The sequence below is a fragment of the Talpa europaea genome, assembly GCF_964194135.1.
Source record: "Talpa europaea genome assembly, chromosome: 2".
NCBI lineage: Eukaryota > Metazoa > Chordata > Mammalia > Eulipotyphla > Talpidae > Talpa > Talpa europaea.
In genome coordinates this window covers 90,065,857-90,085,148 of record NC_140068.1, presented here as the reverse complement: position 1 = coordinate 90,085,148, position 19,292 = coordinate 90,065,857, and the positions used below count along the sequence as shown (strand labels likewise).

The following is a 19,292-nucleotide window of genomic DNA, read 5'->3' as shown; positions in this document are numbered from 1 at the left end:
ATGTGGGTGGGGCCCTTGAATTTGCCGGTCTGGCTTAGTGAGATAACCCAGGATGAGAAGATGGCCTGCTCTTGACTAGAAATGACCCCCAGGGATCTCCTGCCTGTGGAAAGTAGTTCTGCCAAGTTAGTTATGGCCAGTTGGTTGAGTTCAGTGGAAGACACTTCCTCGTCAAGGGCCTGCTATGTACCTAGCCACGTGCCACCCGCCACGGGAGGCAGAAAGACAGTCACACTTGGACCTGATCTCCAGGAGCCAGAGACATACTGGGGGAAGGGAACCTTCCACTGAGAAGCAATTATCAAAGCTGGCCAGTGTCCTTCCAGCACCAAAAAGCAGTAAATAAGTCCATGGAAGCCAGAAAAGGGGCAAAACAATGCAAGGCATACAGGAGTGGACAGATGCTGGCCTGGTGGGGGGGTGTCTGGCCTCAACGACTAGACTAAGGAGGGGCTCATGCCAGGTAACAGGTAACAGGTGGCGGAGATGTTGAAGAGACATGGGGGCAGAGCCACGAGGAAGGTTCACCTTTCACATGTCTCTGCTTTCCCAGAGTCTGCCTCCTTGAGAAGAATGTGGCCTCAAGGAGCCATCTTTGTAGCCTTTCCCCACCTGGGACCCATCCTGGTCTGGCTGCTCGCTGGCCATCGGATGTCTGGCTGGTGTGATGAACCAAGGAAGCTGCCCTGGTGCCCGCTCCACAAAGTCTTGTTGCTAGTGTGGGCCACCATCTACTCTGTCATGGGGTGAGCACCTGTTTCTCAAGTCACCCTGGTCCCTACTGGAGTGGCAACTTCTGCAGATGCTGACCTCCAAAGGGAAAGCGCCCCATCTTGCCTTTCATGGTAGTCCCTCTGTGCCTGGAGGTCACAGCCGGCCCTCTTCTTCCACCCCTCTCCAAGTCCCCCAACTGCTCCACTACCTCACCATGCCCAGCACCTCCCACCCCACCCCCTGGCCTTCAAGCCTAGACCTATTTGCCCTCCTTTCTGCCCACAGGGTTCCCTCTTCATAACCAAGAGTCCTTATGCCAGAGGCCGCCTCCACTTGGCATAAAACACCATCCCTTTCACTGTTCTGAACCATCTCTCCGCAGCTATGCCTCCTACCTGGTGTGGAAGGACCTGGGAGGGGGCTTTGGGAGGCCCCTGGCCCTGCCTCTCGGCCTCTATGCTGTGCAGCTCACCATCAGCTGGACTGTGATGATTCTCTTTTTCGCAGCCCACACCCCTGGCCTGGTAAGGCACACAGCACTTGGCAGCGGAGGTAGCAGAGGGGAGAGGGAGGCCCCCAGGCCCGCAGAATCAGATAGCACAGCAGATGGATCAGGTGCAGGCAGGTAGCGGGTGAGCTACATCTCTGAGCCCAGTGGTGCGTGCAGAGCCTGGGAACTTGGCTCACTGGGCCCAGGGTGCTGCAGAAAGGTCAAGGGCCACTCTCAGGTCAGCTTGCCTGACCCACCTGCCCCCTGCCCAGGCCCTGCTGCACCTGTTGCTGCTCTACGGGCTGGTGGTGAGTTTGGCCCTGATCTGGCACCCCATCAACAAGCTGGCTGCCCTGCTCCTGCTGCCCTACCTGGCCTGGCTCACCGTGACCGCCTCGATCGCCTACCACCTGTGGAGGGACAGCCTTTGTCCAGAGCACCAAGTTCAGCCTACAGGGCAGAAGAGCAACTGAGGCACCAGGGCATGGGAGGGGAGGGAGGGTGGCCAGGGTAGGGGTGTGAGAGAGAACAGGTAGGGCTGTGGGGCTTTGAGAAGGGTAGGGAGAAGGGATGAGGAGGTAGACCAGGGATGGACGCATCCCTGAGGGTGACTCACACCTATGTGGTGCCCACTTTCATTAGAATTCAGAGAAATAGGAACAAGGGAGGAATTTTCCTTTACACTTAATGTGAATTAATGAATTTTGTATTAATAAACATTTTGCAGTAATATAAAATAATAAAATCCTCCTGCCATGTTTAAGGGCTCTCTAGGGCTGCTGAGCGGGAGAAGAAGTATCCGTGCACGCTTGTGACACACTCACCTGAATGAGTGTGTGGAAAGGGTCACACACACTCCCAAAATAAAGGACTCGGATTTTTAAGGACCTGATGAACAAATTTTTTTGAAAAATTACAGAAAAGTAGATAAAGTAAAAAGGGATGTTAATTAAACATGACAAGCTTACAGTGTCCATTATTAATTTTATATTATATATGTGTGACAGATCATATACTATGTATCATACTTGACATACATAGGACGATAACAAGACTGTAATTGCATCTGTTTAAATACTATATTATGTTAGCTATGGCAGAAACTGTATTATAATATATAATCAGATATAGGACACAACAAGACCTCATATGGTTCTCTCTGATAAGTAAAATTATAGATTATTTTTTATTTTCACTTTCACATGCTTTTATACTATTAGTTTTTTACATCAATTAGTTATTATTATAGGAGTCCCTTGTCCAAACTTCTCTTTTTCTAAACCTTCTCCTGGCTGTTTTACTGTCATCTCTTCCTTTTATTTTTTTCCTTGACTTAAGGGCAGCAAGGAGTGGCTGCCTCTGGGGCCCCCTCCTCCGGTCCTGACAAGGCAGGGAGGAAGGCCAGCACCCTGAGAAGGGGTCTCCACCTGCCACACGATGGAGTGACGGGGTGGGGGGGCGGGTCTGGACGGCAGTCTCTAAGACCCCATGTCCTCCTCACAGTGCCCCCCAAAACTCCCTCTGAGCATGCACCAGCACCACTGGGGAGCTTGTTTGTAAATGTGTATTCCTCAGATATCACCCAAGACTTATGAATCAGAACTTTGGGCCAGATTTAGATTTAACGGATCCCGGCACTTTTACCAGCTTCTTGCTAAAATTTAAAAGTTTCTGTTGGCATCTCCTCTTGGACGCTCCTTTTGTTTTGAAAGCTTGTGGTCCTAGGAGCTGAGTTCTAGGGTTGGAACCAACTCTACCCTCTCAGGTGGGGGCCAAGGGCTTCAGGGTGGAAGAAGCCAGCAGGACACCATCATTTAAGCTCTCCGAGTAAGAGCAAGAGAGAGGGAATCTGTATCCTGCCTCCTCACTAGCACGTCCTACCACCAGCCCAGGCTCGTAGGTCACCTGCACCTGGAAGCATGCTAAGCCCCATCCACCTTTGTGTCTCCAGCTCCAATGCAGGGCAGGGCAGGGCAGAGTGTGCATATGTCTTTGTTTGTTTGATTCATTCACTCATTCAGTGAATAAATTAACAAATTGCTCCATTAAAAAAGAATACTGACCAGCACCTTCCTCCAGTCTGGATCAATGGCATTAATAGTTCTGGAAACTTCTGAAGGGGTTCTCATGTGCATCCAGATCAAGAGCAGCAGGCAGGCAGTTCTCAAAGTGTGCCCAGTGACCTCCTGGGACACATGTTGCAGTCTTAGACCCCACCGTACTCCAGACTCACAAAATCAGATAGTCGTGGGGAGTGAGGACCGTGGATGCAGTGGTTTGCAATCTGGTCCCAGAAACCAACCAATTGGGGCTTGGCACTGACTCTCATTCATTAACTAATAAACCAGTACAATGTGCATTGCTGTCTGAGCTTTTTTTTTTCCTCACCCATAAAATGGGAACCTCATAGAATCCTTGGGAAGAGTCAATGAGATAATGAGTTAACAGCTGTCTGGCAGGCAGGAAGTGCTCAATAAATGTTAGCCATTCTAGGAGAGGGCCTCAAGAGGTCACCTGTTTAATAAGAACACATGGTTCTGATTCACCCTACAATTGGAGACCCCCCTCTGCTCCAGTACTCGGGAAGTACTTCCCAAACTTCCGAAGAGCCAGGACAGTGAGTGACGTCCTCTCGGGTCTGTGATGGGGCTCGCTACTCCACACACACAGAATGACCGACTCTTTGTCCCACGCATTCACGTGGATTTTGTCTTCGTTTCAATCAAATTTTTAACAAGTGCTTTTATAACTCCATTTTTTTAAACCATTTTAAATATCTAAACTTAATCTACAAATACTGGCTGAGTGAGGATGGACTCAGGAAGCACCCTGCCTGGGCTCTTATCCTGACTCCACTGTCGCCGGGTGACCTTAGACAAGCCAACGCCCAGAAGGATTGGTCGTTATTGTTATCATCATCTCATGCAGGCGGTATAAATAGGTGCTGCCACTTTTACTGTTACCAGCTCAGGGTAGAAGTTAAACTGACCTTGTGAGAAGATGCACCAAGACTACTGTGTGATCTCAACCTCCCCTGGGCCACAGATGCCTCGAACCCAGGCTCTGGATGCCTCTGGTTTTGGTCACTTGGCCCTAGAAGGACGCCTGGTTTGGGCAGTGTCCCAACCCCTTGCACTAGCGTGACTGCCTGATAGGGCATGAGTCAAAGTAAAGGGCATGAGTTTGTCCTGACTTTGGACAGAAAGAGGCAGCCAAAAAGGGCAGTATCCCACGCCCAAACTCTCACTCTCTGACCCCAAAGTTGTCCTTAAAATCCCCCTCATCATCCGCTCCTTGTTTCCTGAGCAGGAGGAACGTATCCCCATGTCCCAACCTCTATAATCTCTTGCCCTTCCTCTTCCCTATGCCCCAATCTGCCTGGGCCCCTCTGCTCTTGTTACCTAGGGTTGTGCCTAACCAGAGTTGGAGCTGCCTCCTGTCTTTGCCAGTTGTATCCCGGGATTCCACCATCCAAATTGTGTGTGTGTGAGCTCCTGGCCTTGGGCAGTGTTTTTCCATTTGCTCTGTGTGGGCACATGGTGTTGGGGTATGATTCACTTGGTGGGTGGGGGAGAGCTCTTCTGGGGTCATGCAGATATCCCACTCAGTGCTGGAGAGGTAGGGCGTGGCACCAGGTGAAATGATAAGCCCAGGAGGTGGTTTGTCTCATGTTGCTGTGTCCCCACCTCTCCCCTGAAGCCTTTCTTCTTCCTCCCTTTGCCAGTGTCTGCAGAATAGAGACACACTGGGCAGGGGAGATGGCAGACTGGTAGGTATGTGTCCAGTGGACACTCATCAGCTGGTCAGGGAGGGGAGCATTATCTCTGTGTATTTTTTGGCACCCCTACCTATGGGCAGGTAGAGGTGATGTCATCATGGGGGTGTGAGACCCCCTGAGTGTTGTCACAGCCTGGCCAGGGCTCCAAAGTATTTCTTCCTTGGTGGTGCTACCATCTGTTTTATCTCCTGGGGTTCCCCTGCAACCCAAGCCCAGTTTCGGAGTCTTCCCAAAGTTCCCCTTTCTTATAGTTTTTTTTTTTTTTAAGATTTATTTATGTATGCATACAAGAGCTTGGGTACAGGCCAGAGAGGCGGGGGTGAAAGGATCCACCAGAGACAGAGTGGGGAACAGAACAGACAGACCGACTGAAATAAACTGCTGAGGGGAGCAGCAGGCGAGGCAGGAGAGGTCTGCTGTGTCATGTGTGTTGCTCCCCAGCCGGCTGGGGATCGCATTTGCGCTGCAGAGGCTGCGGACAGCTTCACAGGCTGCACCCCAACCCCTTGCGCCACCAGGGAGGACACTCTTGTAGTATTTGAAAAGAAAGCACAAGACCTGTTTGTTATAAAGATTTATCACAGATCATCAGTAGTGGAGCATAAGTTACCCAGTTCAAGCAAAGCCTGGCTGTTGGTCGGGACTCCCTCAGATCTGGGAGGTTTCGTTTTTATCCCCAAGTGGAGTCTAAGGTCCCTCCCATGCCCAGCTTTCCAGGACCCTTCACCCACTGAGGTCCCCTCTCCAGAGTGCCCTCAGGAGAAGCCTCTGTCACAGCAGGAACCTCAATGCTGCCCAGTCAGCCTCTGTTCAGCCCTCCAACACCTGTATCTTCACACCCAGACAAAAATTATGTGCCCAGGGAAAAGCCCCATCCCCCAAACCCTCTACCTGCACAGACTCCAGCACAGTCCTCATTCTGAGAGCTGAAGTCCTCCCCTCAAAAGTTGATGACGTTTATCACTTTCTTCCAGTAGTTTCTTTGGCCCTGCAAATGCCCCTCTAAAGAGGAACTCTATTAGTCACCTTAATGTGCGTGTTTCTTATCAGATCGCTTTCCTCAAAGACTCAAAGTGCCAGCCTTGGAGCTGAGCTGGGCGGTGCCGGGAGTGGCCTCTGGAATGGAGGGCCTCGGTGACCGACCAGGACTAAAGTCCCAGTGTCACCATTTTTTCCCCAGGGCAGGGTGTCCTGCAGGGGCAGCCGAGCGTCATGCCCTACCCTGGGGGAGACGGGAAACCCTGACCTGCCCTGTGACGCTAGTCCAATCCTGGCCTCAGACTCTGGGAGACCCTTGGCCTCCTGGTCAAGGCCCTAGACACCCCGTGTTTATGTCAACAGAGCGGTTGCCGGAGCTGGCAGTCTCCTGCTGTCTGGGGGTGTCCACTGCCCGTGGCCGGTGTTTGTGTACCTCGTTTCGGTAGTGACCAAGGGGGCGGGCACGCCCAGGCTGGGTCTCTGGGGCAACGCGCTGTTGGGGTCCCACCTGTCACTGCACATAAAGCACCTACTCCATCAACATTCTCCCGAGGTGTCTTCTTTCATAGAGTGAGAATTTAAACCTTCCCCTGATGAGGTTCTATTTTCCACCAGCCCCCTCCTGGCCTCTCTACTCAGTGAGGGCAGCTCAGCATCTGGCCAAGACCCAAGGAACAGCTATGCCTGACCCTGTCCCCTCCTAGAACCTCTGATGTTTTCTGAAATGACCATGGGAAATGGGACAAGGAGAGAAAGGCTGCAGTTTATCCTGGGCCTAACCCCGCCAAAGCCACCCACACAGAAAAGGGCTGGGGCCTCCTGCAGAGACAAACTGGGAGAGTTCCCCTTTGGTTTTCATCCCCACTCACCAGCTGTCCAATATCTTTATCCCTACACCCCCTAGACCCCCTACACACTCCCTCAATATACCCATTGTTTTCAGAGCCCAATCTCTGCAAGGACTTCTGCCCCCAGCCTCCTTCTTGCTTTTATACCTCAGAGCCTGGCCTCAGGGTTCCTGCCCACAGTAGGACTGGATGGCACAAGACTTAAGAGCATGACTCTGGAAGCATGTAGCTCTGCTCTCACTAGTTGTATGACCTTGGACACGTCTCTCAACCTCTCTGGTCTCAATTTTCTCAGCTCAGAGCTGAGAAAATGAGGATAATAATAGGACCTATCCCAACTTCCCTATGGAGAGTGAGTTAGTTTATGAGACCTGCTCAGAGCGGTATCAGGCCTCCAATAAGGGCTGTGTGGGCGTCAGCTCTACTGATTTCCAGGTAGCTAACACAGTGGGAGAGGCAGGGAACTTGGAGGCTGATAGCCCTGGGTTCAAATCCCAGCAGCCCACTGTTTGCTGTCGTGACCTTGAGCTAGATGCCTTACCTCACAGTTTCCTCCTCTGCTGGTTGTATTGATAGAAACTTAACCCAGCAATGTTGGAGGTGGAGAGAGGGGAAGGAAGAGGAGGGAGGGCTGGGAATGCCTCCCCTAAAAAGAGTATAGTGGCAGGGGGAGGAGGCAGACTGCTGGCACCTGATCCCCCAGATTAGCTGCAGTAATCTGGGGCCGGCAGGGGAAACTGGTCTGACTTGGAAAGGAGAAACATGGACCAGTCAGGAATGCAGGCCCCTAGGAGGTGCCATAAATAGCCACAGCAAGTCTGAGGGCCTTTGGGGATGACAGGTGGGGGTGGGGGATTGTAAAGGAGCAGTGGATGGAGAAGGAAGCTATCAGTCGTCAGTCCAGGGGAGGGTCCAGGGCACTCTCCCAAGAGACAGAGGAAACACTGCATGTGGGTATGGTGGGAGCAAAGGGTCATCTCTTCAGAGGGGACCAGGCTGCACCATCTCCCTACACTACTTGCAGTCACACTGTTGTCTCTGCCCTGGAGGTCTTAGGAGCCAGCCCTGTTTCCTCATTTTCATCCCTTTGACCATCCTAGAACAGAGAACATTCGCTCAGCCTGTGTTATTGGCAGGAGCCCTGAGACCCAGAGATGTTGAGTGATTTGACCAAGATCACATTACAAATCAAGGACTGAGATGGAGTCGTGAACATGGCCTTTTTTCCCCTTGCAATCTAGGGTCATACAGGCCATCCAAAACATAAGAACCCATCCGTGAGAAGAGACCCCAGGGGAACTAAAAGACCCCTCCTTCTAGCTTTCCTCCCTGGACATATTTCGTTCTTCCTCTGCTGACTCCAGCACAGCACTGTAGCTGCACTGGCAGAGGGAGAAGGCACACATGGACCATGCTCTCGAAGTGTGCTCACCAGAGCTCGCTGGGCACAGTCCTGCAAATAAGAACTTAGGCTCAGCAGGCCTGGACTCAAAGCCTCTTGTGGCCTTGCACACATCCCCTCACCTTTGTGAGCAGTTCCCTAATTGAGGCCAATGATGCAGGCCAGGTGAGGTCTGCATGAGGACTTAGGAGGAAACTGTAAGCTGGAGAGCCTGAGGAATGCCCCAATGTTGCAAAGATTGGGAGCTGCGGGTGAGGCAGCATCTGATTCATCTATGTTATTGCCAGTTGCTACAGTGCCTGGCACATCGGAAACCTCGATAGGTACTGGTCAAATAAAAGAATAAAGTAAACTCTGCATGTTAAGGTTGTGTGGTGATGATAATGTGTGTTTGCTACTTCTTAGTTATCACTGCCTTTTCTTTGTGGACACAGACACTATTGCCATTACTCTATACTTTACAGCCCTGAAAATATGCCTGAAAAAAATAACGCCTGGGTAAGAACACCTTTATTATAAGCCTAATAGACAGGGTGACCTTATCATGTATTGTCTACATTGGAGTACTTTTAGGAATGAGAGGGGGCATAAGAAGTAATGCACAGGCAACAGGTATGAAACTATCACTGTCCCCAGCAAACCAAAATGCTTGGGCATCCTGCTTAATGCAAGGGCACCATACTGCTCAGAACTCTCTGGAGGAGAGAGCCCCCACACTCTCCAAAAAATTGGATTCAAAGGTCCCTGATTCCAATTCTCCACTCAGACAGAGTCCCCTACCTGCTCATCTCTGCCACCCAAACTCACTGGGCGCTGCGTTGAGACCAGTTCCCCTGATGTTCTTAAATTCCTCATTTTCAACCTGCTGGTCACCCTGACCCTAGCCTTCCATTGCCCTAAGAATGTCCTAGAGTGTTTGCCCTGCTCCAAACACAAAAACACTGGCCCCATTAACTCCATGTGAATTGCCCCAATCATCCAGTCATTTTGCAATGCTGTTCCAGCTCCAAGAATTTTCTGGGGGCACCAGTTACCTCTCCAGTGTCCAGAGGCTCATAACTGGCCCCCTCTGCTATTGGTTTTTCCCACCTTTGGACTCTCATGCTCAACCAAGGAGCCTGGCTGATCCTATAAAAATGTAAGTCAGACAGTGTGTCTCATCAGTTTAGAGGCCATGCATCCCATCTCATTTAGACAAAAAGTCAAGGTTTTTTAACAGGGCACAAGCCCCAACCTACTTAACCCTTGTTTATTTCTCTGGCCTCATCTCCTAGGAAGATCCAGCCACACAGGTGTCCTTGTTTCTCAAACACACCAGGAATGCTCCCACCTTAGGGCCTTTGTACCTCCTTGGCATACTTTCTCCTTAGTTGCCCATTATTTCCTCACTGCCTTGAGTTCTTTTCTCAATGGACCCCTTTTCAAATTCCTTCCAAAGCCACCCTATAAAAACCTAAACCCATCTCTTGAAAGGCCTGTCCCCCTTCCCTGAATTTTCTCCTTACCATTTAATGCCACCAAATAGATCCCATAAATTATTTATCTCATTTACCACCCACTCTCAAGTCTGAGAGGGTAAGAATTTTCATTTGTGTGGTTCTTTGCCATTTTCCCAGTACCTGGCATAGAATAGATGTTCAATTAATATTTGTTAAGTGAATAAAGAGCCGGCTGAGAGGGTACACAGCATAGAGGTGAAATGATTAGCCTCTGGAGTTAAAGTCCTGGACTTTTATCCTGGCTCTGCCCCTTATGAGCTATATGGCTGTAGGCAAGGCCCTTAACCCTGCTGTGTGTCTCAGTTTCCCCATATGTAACTTCGGGGTGATACCCGTTGCCTTCCAGGGCTGTGGAGAGCATTAAGTTGGATTTCACACATAAACCACTAAACTCACTCTCTGGCCAATTTCAAATCTCAGAGCTTAGTAAACAGCAGCACTGTTACTGGTGGAGGCTCCAGTCTATTTGACACACCATGATGTGCCTGTAACAGGCAAACCAGCATTCCCTTTGTGACTCCCTTTGAATCACAATTCAGCTTCTTCCAAATTGGCAGTTCTCATGCCCCCTCCTCAGGGCCCTCCATTCCTGGACCCAAAATCTCAGGATTTTGGGTTCCCCCCTAAATCTCAGGATGCCCCCACTGAGGTCCCTTCTACAATCCCCCCAGTGGAGATGGGACAGTTAGGTGGGACCCATATAATGTGAGGAGGAGGTGAGAATAGGAATATACGTGTGAATACATGTGTGAGCTGGTGGGGGGAGGGAGAGCAGGCCAAGCGTCCCCACCTGCCAGCTTCCTGTCTTTGCCTACTGATAAATAGGGGATACTAATGGCCAGATTTTCCATTCCCCCACCCCCATCCTGGCACTCGCTGTCACTCAAATAAAAAAAGATAGAGGGAGAAGACCTGGGGGAAGGGCAGGAGGTCTCTGCTTATAAAGCCTGTGGCCCAGGGGTGAGAACACTAAGCCTGGCCTGCCTGGTCATCCCCAGTCAGATTTAGCTGCTGACAGCTGTTTGGGACTCTGCCGCCAGGCCCTGGCCCAACCTGCCACCTCTCGGCTCTCTCAGTGACTCCGGAGCCACAGTCCCTCCATGGCCCAGAAAGAAGAGGCTGCTGCAGCAGCTGAGCCTGCCTCCCAGAATGGAGAGGATCTGGAGAACCTGGAGGACCCTGAGAAGCTGAAGGAACTGATTGAGCTGCCGCCCTTTGAGATCGTCACAGGGTGAGTGCCGAATGTGGGCAGGGAGACTCACCCCTATAAGGGGATAGGGGCTGGGAGTGGGCTGGGGGTCCTTAGGTAGGTAATAATAGGGTTTACAGTCAGCCACAATCCTGCAGGCTTGAGAGTGTGCGTATACACAGTAGGAGCTCAGGGGACACAGTAGCAAGTCTCTCTTGGTTTCTTGGGGTGGACCCATAATCAAGGGGCGGCAAGGAGGAGCTCCTGGGAGACAAGGGCCTAGAGAATATAATCACCCCTATGGCCTCCTGGTATTGAGATGACACCTGCCTCTCTATAGAGATTGTTCAGTCTTGGGGCGTTTGGTAAGAACCCAGGCTGACACAGGCATATTTAAATATAGACCTGGGCAAAGTACTTTCTCCCTGGTCTTCTCTCCCTGCTTCTGAGTGGGCCTTTCTTCGATCTAGATGCCTCTCATTCCTTCTCTAGAGTTTTTCTCTGGGGTAGAAGATTCTAAGACAGGGAAAACAGATCCATCCTTTCCTAAGGCTGAGTGAAAGATTTGTTCTTGTTGAGTCTTTTCTGAGTCTATCCAAGGACAGTACACATCCACCCCCAGGGAAACGGAGAAGTGACCGAGTGGGTAATGCAGGCCAGGCCAGGGCTCTGGACACAGAAGCTCCTACAGTCACCGCTTAAGGACCTAGGACTCAGCGAAGCATCTAGAGGCTCTGGAGAGGGACTACGTACAGGGTCCCTCTGTCCCGTAGAGATTAGGCCATGTGCAGAAATGAAAAAAAATAGTCTTCCTCCTTTTTCCTCTCTGTTCCTTTAGGGAGGGACTGGCTAAATTCTTAAGCGAAGAATAAGAAAGAAATATGGAGAGGGCACATTTCCTCTTAACCCCAAAGTTTCCTTTATGGCAGTCTCCAGCAACGCCCAGAAGCAGAGTAGAGGCCACACTAAGAGAAATTTCAGGAAGAATGGAGGTCTGATGCCCCTGGGAAGCAGAAGGAGCCCCGATGGCAATTTGGACTTGCTATTTTAAGCTTGGCAAGTGACTTTCCAGTCCTGGCCTCAGATCTGTCATCTGTAACAGGAGGAACTTACACCAGTTAATTCCCAAAGTCCCTTCCAGCTCAGATATTTTCTGATTTCTAAGAGAAACTGAGTTGCTGAGGTGAGAATTCAGAGAAAAATTGTGTTCATTCATGCCCAACCAACTAATGTCACCCTCATCCTGGAATTAAAGGAGCAACGGGACAGAGATTAATATAGATTAATGTAGACGTAGAGAGAGCCCAGGGCCACCCAGCCAGGAAAGACTTCAATGCCAGTGACCATCTGTAGAAGGAGATCCTTTTTCTAACATCTCAGCAAGCTTGTCCCTGCTGTCCTAGGTCACACATAGAGGTATATCCACTCTGCCTGCTACGTTGTGATCTGCCCAGCACAGGGGCAGAGCAGATCCAGAACACAGCTAGGCTGTTTTAGTTGAGTTGAACTTGCTGTAGGGTCTGAGGATGGTGGGTCCCTTTAAAGGGTTAACTCTTGATGTAATTTACATTTGTCTGGGACTTCATGACCAGATCGTCCCTTCATGTCTGTGAGTGCGTTCGACCCTCAGCTCAATGCTAGGGAGGGAGCTTGCTCATTGTCACTCTAACTAGGGTAAATAGTCTGGGAGATGAGACACTTGTCCAGAACCACAGAACCAGGAAGTAGCAGGTCTTCTGACTCAGGACAAGGGTGCACTGGTTTCTTACACATTGCAGATCCCAGGCTTCCAAAACAGAGCTCCACTCTCTCCATCTGTGAGGTAGTGAGGTTCAGAAATAGAGGTGCAGTGGAGCAGCCTCTAGGCACCCTGAGCACTAGGGCCCTGAGTGTTTCCTGGCCACAAATAACAGTTGTGGAGATCTGTCTCCTGGGCACCTCAGGGTAAATAGAAGGCTTAAAATAGCCCAGAGGTGCGACTGTGTCTGTGCAGGGACAGGATGAGGGAACAACTTTCCTTTCCTTCCCACTCCCTACCCCACCAAATGCCATGGAGTCAAAGGAATTGGGGAAGCAGTTCCTCTGATAGCCTGTACTCCCACCAAGAATGGATTAACCCATCCTGCTCCTTAGCTGGACTGCAAACGAGTTGAAGAACAAGTGGATTTGGGGATAAATCTAGGGTGAGGAGGGTGTACCAGGTAGTAAAGAGAGATGCCCTGCTTATCAGAATTCAGGTTTGAATAGGGCACTCAGGTTTAAAAAAAAAAAAAAACAACAGACCTAAGAACAGTCCAAAATAAACACAGTGGAAAGTGCTAGAAAGAAACTATAACAGGGTGCTAACGTCAGATCACATTGGCAGAGAGCTGATTGTCCACTTCTCTTCCCAACTCTCAGTGACTTCAAGCTGGTTTCTTGAAGTCTCCATTCCAAGAGTGTTTCTAGAAATCAGCGCTAGGAATCAGGGGCTTTCCTTTCTTCCAGAAAACTGGATGTTAAACCAACACGCCACTGAACAAGAATATTCTGAGATGAGAGGAAGAATAGTGAGGGATGAGGTTTTGTTGTACTTAGGGCTGAGCTCTGAGGGGCCAGGGGAGGCACCCCCCATCAACACTAAGTTTAATTTCTTGAGTGTTGATAGTTGTCAACCTTCCCTGTTTCTGATGAGGAAAGTAGGAGAAACCCTCAGAGGAAATAGTTAACCCAAAGCTAGTAGATGGAGTAGGACGTCACCCCCAGGCGATCTGACTCTGAATCACCACAATGCATCTAAAAAAAAGTCATCAAGATGAACCTTTTATTTTCCACAGATAATTACTGAATAGAAGTCATTTCTTTACTGCCCACTTCCCCCACTACTATCTAACTTCTGTGAGGACATTGACTTTGCCTTTTAACTGCTCTCTCTGTAGCAAAAAGAATAGTACCTGGTCCCTAATAGGTACTCAATATATATGTATTGAATAATGAATGAATAAGCTAATAAATGAGCACCTGCTGTGTGCAAGGCTCTCTGCCAGGCACCAGGACAGGGAATTAATTGTGGGAGGGCCTATGGAGGAGGTCAGGATGGTTCAAGATGAGTAAGTGTGAGCTATGGAAGAGGACTGCCCTGGTACAGGGCCGCCTCTGAAGTTAGCAAGCTGTAGTGAAGCTGTGGGGGTCTCGAAATGCTGGTCTCCCCAGCTCTCCATCCCAGTGATGAGCGACTGGGACTCTTTCCAGACAGGACCCCCTGCCAAGTATTTAGCTCTAGTTAGTTACATTGTGTGTTTTTGCATGAGCTGAGCCTGCAATCAAAGCTGTTACTATGGAAAGAGGTAAAGGGCACTGACAGGGATCCTCCTTTGAACCACTGGCTTAGATACCAGCAACTTTACCCTGGCCATGTGAGGAAAACAGAGAAGAGGCAGGGTTCAGAGGAGCAAGGGTGAGCCAGAAGTGAGTGGGAAGGTTTATTCCATAAAGAATAGAAAATAGTGCTGACTCTAGCCTGCCTGGCTGCACTGAGGGTTGGTGGAAGGTCAAAGCCCATGTGATGGTGCCCACTCTGAGGGGTGAGCTCAGAGCTTGCCTTCGGATGAATCCCATGGGAATTGCCAACCAGGAGCAAGCAACACATCAAACCCCTTCCCTGTTCTAGGAAGGCAGGCTGTTAGAACTCTGCTCCTCTATATTCCTCCTGCTCACTATGCCCACTCCTTACCATCCAATTTGAAAGAGGCTTAAAAAGGGGAAAAGAAACTGAAACCCACAATTCTGCCTCTTTCAAGCAGGTCACTGAAGGGTCTGGTGAGGAAAGCTGACACTCATCAGCACTCAATTACCTCTGAATAGATTTTCCACTCACTGGATTATTTTGGAGTGAACGTTTAATCTCAGGCCAGCTTCTACTACCGTCCTTTCACTGTGTAGATTTATGCTGAGAAGATGCAAATGTTTTCTAATATGAATGTGAGGGGAAGGGAGAAAAAAATTTATATATATTACATTTACTCGCATCCCTTCCCCTCAATCAAGCAGGTCATCTTCCCCATTTTCCCCAGATATTAGGATTCTCCATTTCCTGTCTCCATTTCCTGTCCAGAAGCCTGGGTCTACACAGATGAAGTGTGAATGGCCTATAAAATGGCCATAAAGCACGAGGAAATGGTGCTTAAGGAGGTGCTAAAACTGGGGAAGGAACCAGAAAGAATGCTGTTGGTTTCTGTGCTCAGAGAAGTGCCCGGGTAAAGCAAAATGCCATCAGCATCTCTCTCCTGACCACCACCCCAACATATGCACACACACTTCCCACTTTAGCAGTGGAGTGAAAGCCTATAAAACAAGTAAATATAGTCCTCAGACATATGATGCATAGAAAAAAAGATGTTTGTGATTAGCTAAGAAATTAGTGTCACTACTTCCAAACTCCCACTAATGGGTATACAGTGTTGACTTACTTCTTGACTCGACGTTACCATCCAAGAAGGCCATGTTGTCTGGCTCTCCCTCAAAGAACATTCAGACCTCTACTACCTCTTTCCACCTGGTCTCCCTCCAGGGCTCGGCTGTTTCAGTCTGTGGGAGTCCCAAAGAACCTCATTTGACCTTGATGCTCCTTCTAGAAGACCAAGAAGCCCATTGAGAAATAAAGCAAAGTCAGTCTCTGAGTAAACCCAAAGGAAACACTGGAAGCCAAAATCTTTCTTGACTTTCCTCCCCACTTCCTGAGGCACTAGCATTGAAGACCTGTTGATAGACAGAGTAGTTGCTGGCCAGAGGAGTTAGAAACCAATACACATAGAAGTAAACTTTCTTCCTCTGCCTTGGGTTAAGTTTTCTCTGGGTCATCTCCTGGTGCCTGGAGAAGAGGAGGCATAACTGTCAGAGCTTAAGGGAGGCTCAGAGAAGCAGTTTTAGGCCAACTTGCAATTGCATGCTGGGCCTAACTCATACCCTCACTGGGCTGCATTTGACAAAGTTGGAGAACTACTTTTAGAGGTTCCAGAAGGAAAGCTGAGGGACCACAGAGACAACTGATACCCTCAAGCCAGCAAGCATACTTCCAAGAATATGAATATGGTGAATACTTGAAAGACTATTCACATCCATGACAGAAGTGTCTCTGGATTAGATTTGGACGAGGGGTGGGTGAGGAGGAGGGGGACGTGGATTAAGGAGTGGTCTGGCAAAAAGCCTTGAAGAACAAAAAAGGGCCGGGCAAGGAAGGCAAGCTCTGTGCCTCTTGGAAAAGAAAAAGCTGCTCCAGGAAGTGAAAAGGCCATAAAGTTCAGGAGTGGTCTGGTGGGGTGAGTTTAATGAGGGAGACCTAATCCCAGTAGGGATTGAAAGAGGAGAGGGGAATCAACAGGCCATTCCATTCTCCTAGAATGTTAAGTAAATAATAAACATGTCCAGGACAGAGGAGCTTAGAGATCTAAGTATAGAACTTGAAAGGATCCTGGGGTTGGGTCCTCAAACACTTCCATCTCCACAGTGGAAACTTAACTTGACAGCAAGGGACATGGAAAGGTGGGTGGAGAATATTTGGCGATGGAGTGCGATAGGGAAATAACTCAAGTTTACTCAGCTCTTTGGCACCTACCTGATGTTTATCCCTAAGAAGCCAAGGCCCCGGGACACCAGGGGTTCCCCTGCAGCCCAGGGAGTTGGGTGACCTCTCTGGGGAAAGAGACGGATGGAGAGAAGTAACATCAGAGTTCATGGCTGCCGAAGGATATCTTCTGGGGAAGCCACAGAAATTGCACTTTTACAAAACAGGAAGCATTTAGCCTCTCCAGTTGGTACTCAACCCCGCCTCTCCTTTTTGACATTTTCGGTCCCTCCTGTTAAAGCCTCCTCATTCTCCTTGGCTTTAAAACCAACACAAATCTATCCTATTTTATAAAAACACATAGGTACACAGAAAAACAATCTTCCCCTCCAGTGCCCTCTCTAGCCCTACCCCCACCCCCCGCTTTCTCTCTCCTTTTTATTAGTACCAGACTTTTCCAAAAGGCTGACCTTTTCCTGCTGCTTTCATTTCCTAATCATCCATCTCTCCCTGAAGCCACTGGACATATTCATCACTGAGGCTGGTGTCCTAAATAGCGTCCACTCTTCAGTGGACACTACTATCATTATGTCTTTCTTTACTCAAGAACCTGTGCTGATTCTCTATTGTCTCCTGAATCAAGGTTAAACTTTGCCTATTCTTTTAGCAGTCTTCTTTTATTTACATCTTCTCTCTCCAGCTGGAATCTGGCTGCTAGATTATAAGCATGTGGAGGGCAGAAGTGAAGTTTTTCATGACTTGGAAATTACTCAGTGCTCTATACAATCTAAATCATACCAAGGTATCCTCACAGATAAAAGTTCTTGAACACTTATCATGTGTCAACCCCTCTTTCACCTTAGCGAAGAGAAAGACTTGACAAGTAGTCACTAGGTGAGCATGGATGGTACTGTAACCTGTAGGTCATTCCATGCCCAAGATGCAATATATGTATATATGAGTTATAAGGAAAAATAAGTGCATGAAATGTTCTGCAACATTTTTGTCTTGCTCTGTTCTGAGAAAATTTTTTTATACAGGCTACTTTGTAAAATGATGGTTTGAACACTGCTTTTCAAACCTGGCCACACACTACAATCATCTGCAGTGTTTTTAAAAAATATTCTATCCTCCTCTCCCTTGTTTGGCTTTAATTGGTTTGGTGTGGAGTCCAGGCACTGATATTTGTAACATCCTTTAGGTGATTCTAACATATACCAGGCTAAAGATTCACTAATTTAGAAGTGCAGGAGTTTGTTATGTGTTGGGCATGATGGTGGAGTCAGTGTTTGCAGATGATTCCTAATGTGGTTACCGGGGGCCTCCTTGGTGGTGCAAGGGGTTAAGCACAGCACTGTGAAACTATCTGCAACCTCTAAGGCATGAGTTCGATCCCCAGCGGCCAGGGAGTTACCCACATGGCACAGCAGACCTCTCCTGACTCGCCAGCGGCTCCCCCACCCCCCACACTCCCATTAATGTGGTGACCCGTCCCCAAACCTCAATCCAAATTCTGTCCTCTCCTCCAGAGGAAGAGATAAACCCTTTTGAATTCTTCCATGTCTTTTTATCACTGATAGAGTGTAGTCAAGTCCTGTCTTAATAGTAAGAATGAAGGCGTCTCTGAGGCCCTGATCCTAGTAGGAGTTACCTGCTCCAGGACGGTCTCAGAATCAAGAACTCATAATTCACTTCTACCCTGCCACTTTGTTTCCTTGACCCACAGGGAGCGACTGCCTGTCAACTACTTTAAGTTTCAGTTCCGGAATGTGGAGTACAGTTCTGGGAGGAACAAGACCTTTCTCTGCTACGTGGTCGAAGTGCAGAGCAAGGGAGGCCAAGTGCAGGCATCCCGCGGGTACCTAGAGGATGAGCATGCCACTGCCCATGCCGAGGAAGCCTTCTTCAACACCATCCTGCCCACCTTCGACCCGGCCCTGCAGTACAATGTCACTTGGTACGTGTCCTCCAGCCCCTGTGCAGCCTGCGCTGACCGCATTATCAAAACCCTGAGCAAGACCAAGAACCTGCGCCTGCTCATTCTGGTGGGACGACTCTTCATGTGGGAGGAGCCCGAGATCCAGACGGCCCTGAAGAAGCTGAAGGAGGCTGGCTGCAGGCTGCGCATCATGAAGCCCCAGGACTTCGAGTACATCTGGCAGAATTTTGTGGAGCAAGAAGAGGGCGAATCCAAGACCTTTCAGCCCTGGGAGGACATTCAGGAGAACTTCCTGTACTATGAGGAGAAGCTGGCAGACATCCTGAAGTAGGCTCAGCCTCATGTGAGTACCAGCGGCATCTCTCTATAAACTGTCCACTTGGGTAGGTGACTGAGGGACTGGTGTAATGTATATTTGATAATCCTTTCAAAGGATTTCATTTCTCTGTGGTTGGTTGTAAAAACATTTTAGAAGATCCATCTCCTTTGCTCTTTCCTCTAAATCTCTCTCCTTAAGTGCTTTTCTCTCCTACCCCTTTATATCAAAATAACTTTCCCCATAACTTGGGATACTTAGGTTGATAGGAATCTGAAAGCTTTCATGAGACAGGATGACTTTCTGCAGTAAGATTAAGATGATACAAGGGCCCGATTCTGAGCAGCAGCAGGGGAGACATTGAAATCCCCTAAGCATGCCCTCTTGGGTCTGGGTCTAGACACTTTTTAGATGCCCCGGTCCCATCTCCATTTGTAATCTTATTGTTCCATTTTCTCTTATGCAGGTTTTTTTCATTCCTTCAGGGGCTTTTTCATTTTAGGGACTTTACAAAGTCCCCAAATGGACTTGTATTTAACATTTTTTTCTCTCTTGCAGTTTTCATGTTTGCAAACAAACAGTTGCACTTTGAGACCA

General features: G+C 49.0%; 2 protein-coding genes across 2 annotated transcripts; both read left to right on the top strand.

Moving 5' to 3' along the window:
* Positions 1–573: 573 nt before the first annotated feature.
* TSPO2 (translocator protein 2) lies at positions 574–1,677 on the top strand (the record flags this gene model as incomplete). The annotated part of the gene is made up of 3 exons (XM_084227923.1): positions 574–746; positions 1,097–1,238; positions 1,477–1,677. The coding sequence occupies 3 exons, from the start codon at positions 574–576 to the stop codon at positions 1,675–1,677; spliced, it is 516 nt and encodes a 171-aa protein (XP_084084049.1).
* Positions 1,678–10,809: 9,132 nt separating this feature from the next.
* APOBEC2 (apolipoprotein B mRNA editing enzyme catalytic subunit 2) lies at positions 10,810–18,710 on the top strand (the record flags this gene model as incomplete). Its single annotated transcript, XM_084256691.1, has 2 exons — positions 10,810–10,940; positions 18,167–18,710. The coding sequence occupies 2 exons, from the start codon at positions 10,810–10,812 to the stop codon at positions 18,708–18,710; spliced, it is 675 nt and encodes a 224-aa protein (XP_084112817.1).
* Between the last annotated feature and the right edge of the window lie 582 nt (positions 18,711–19,292).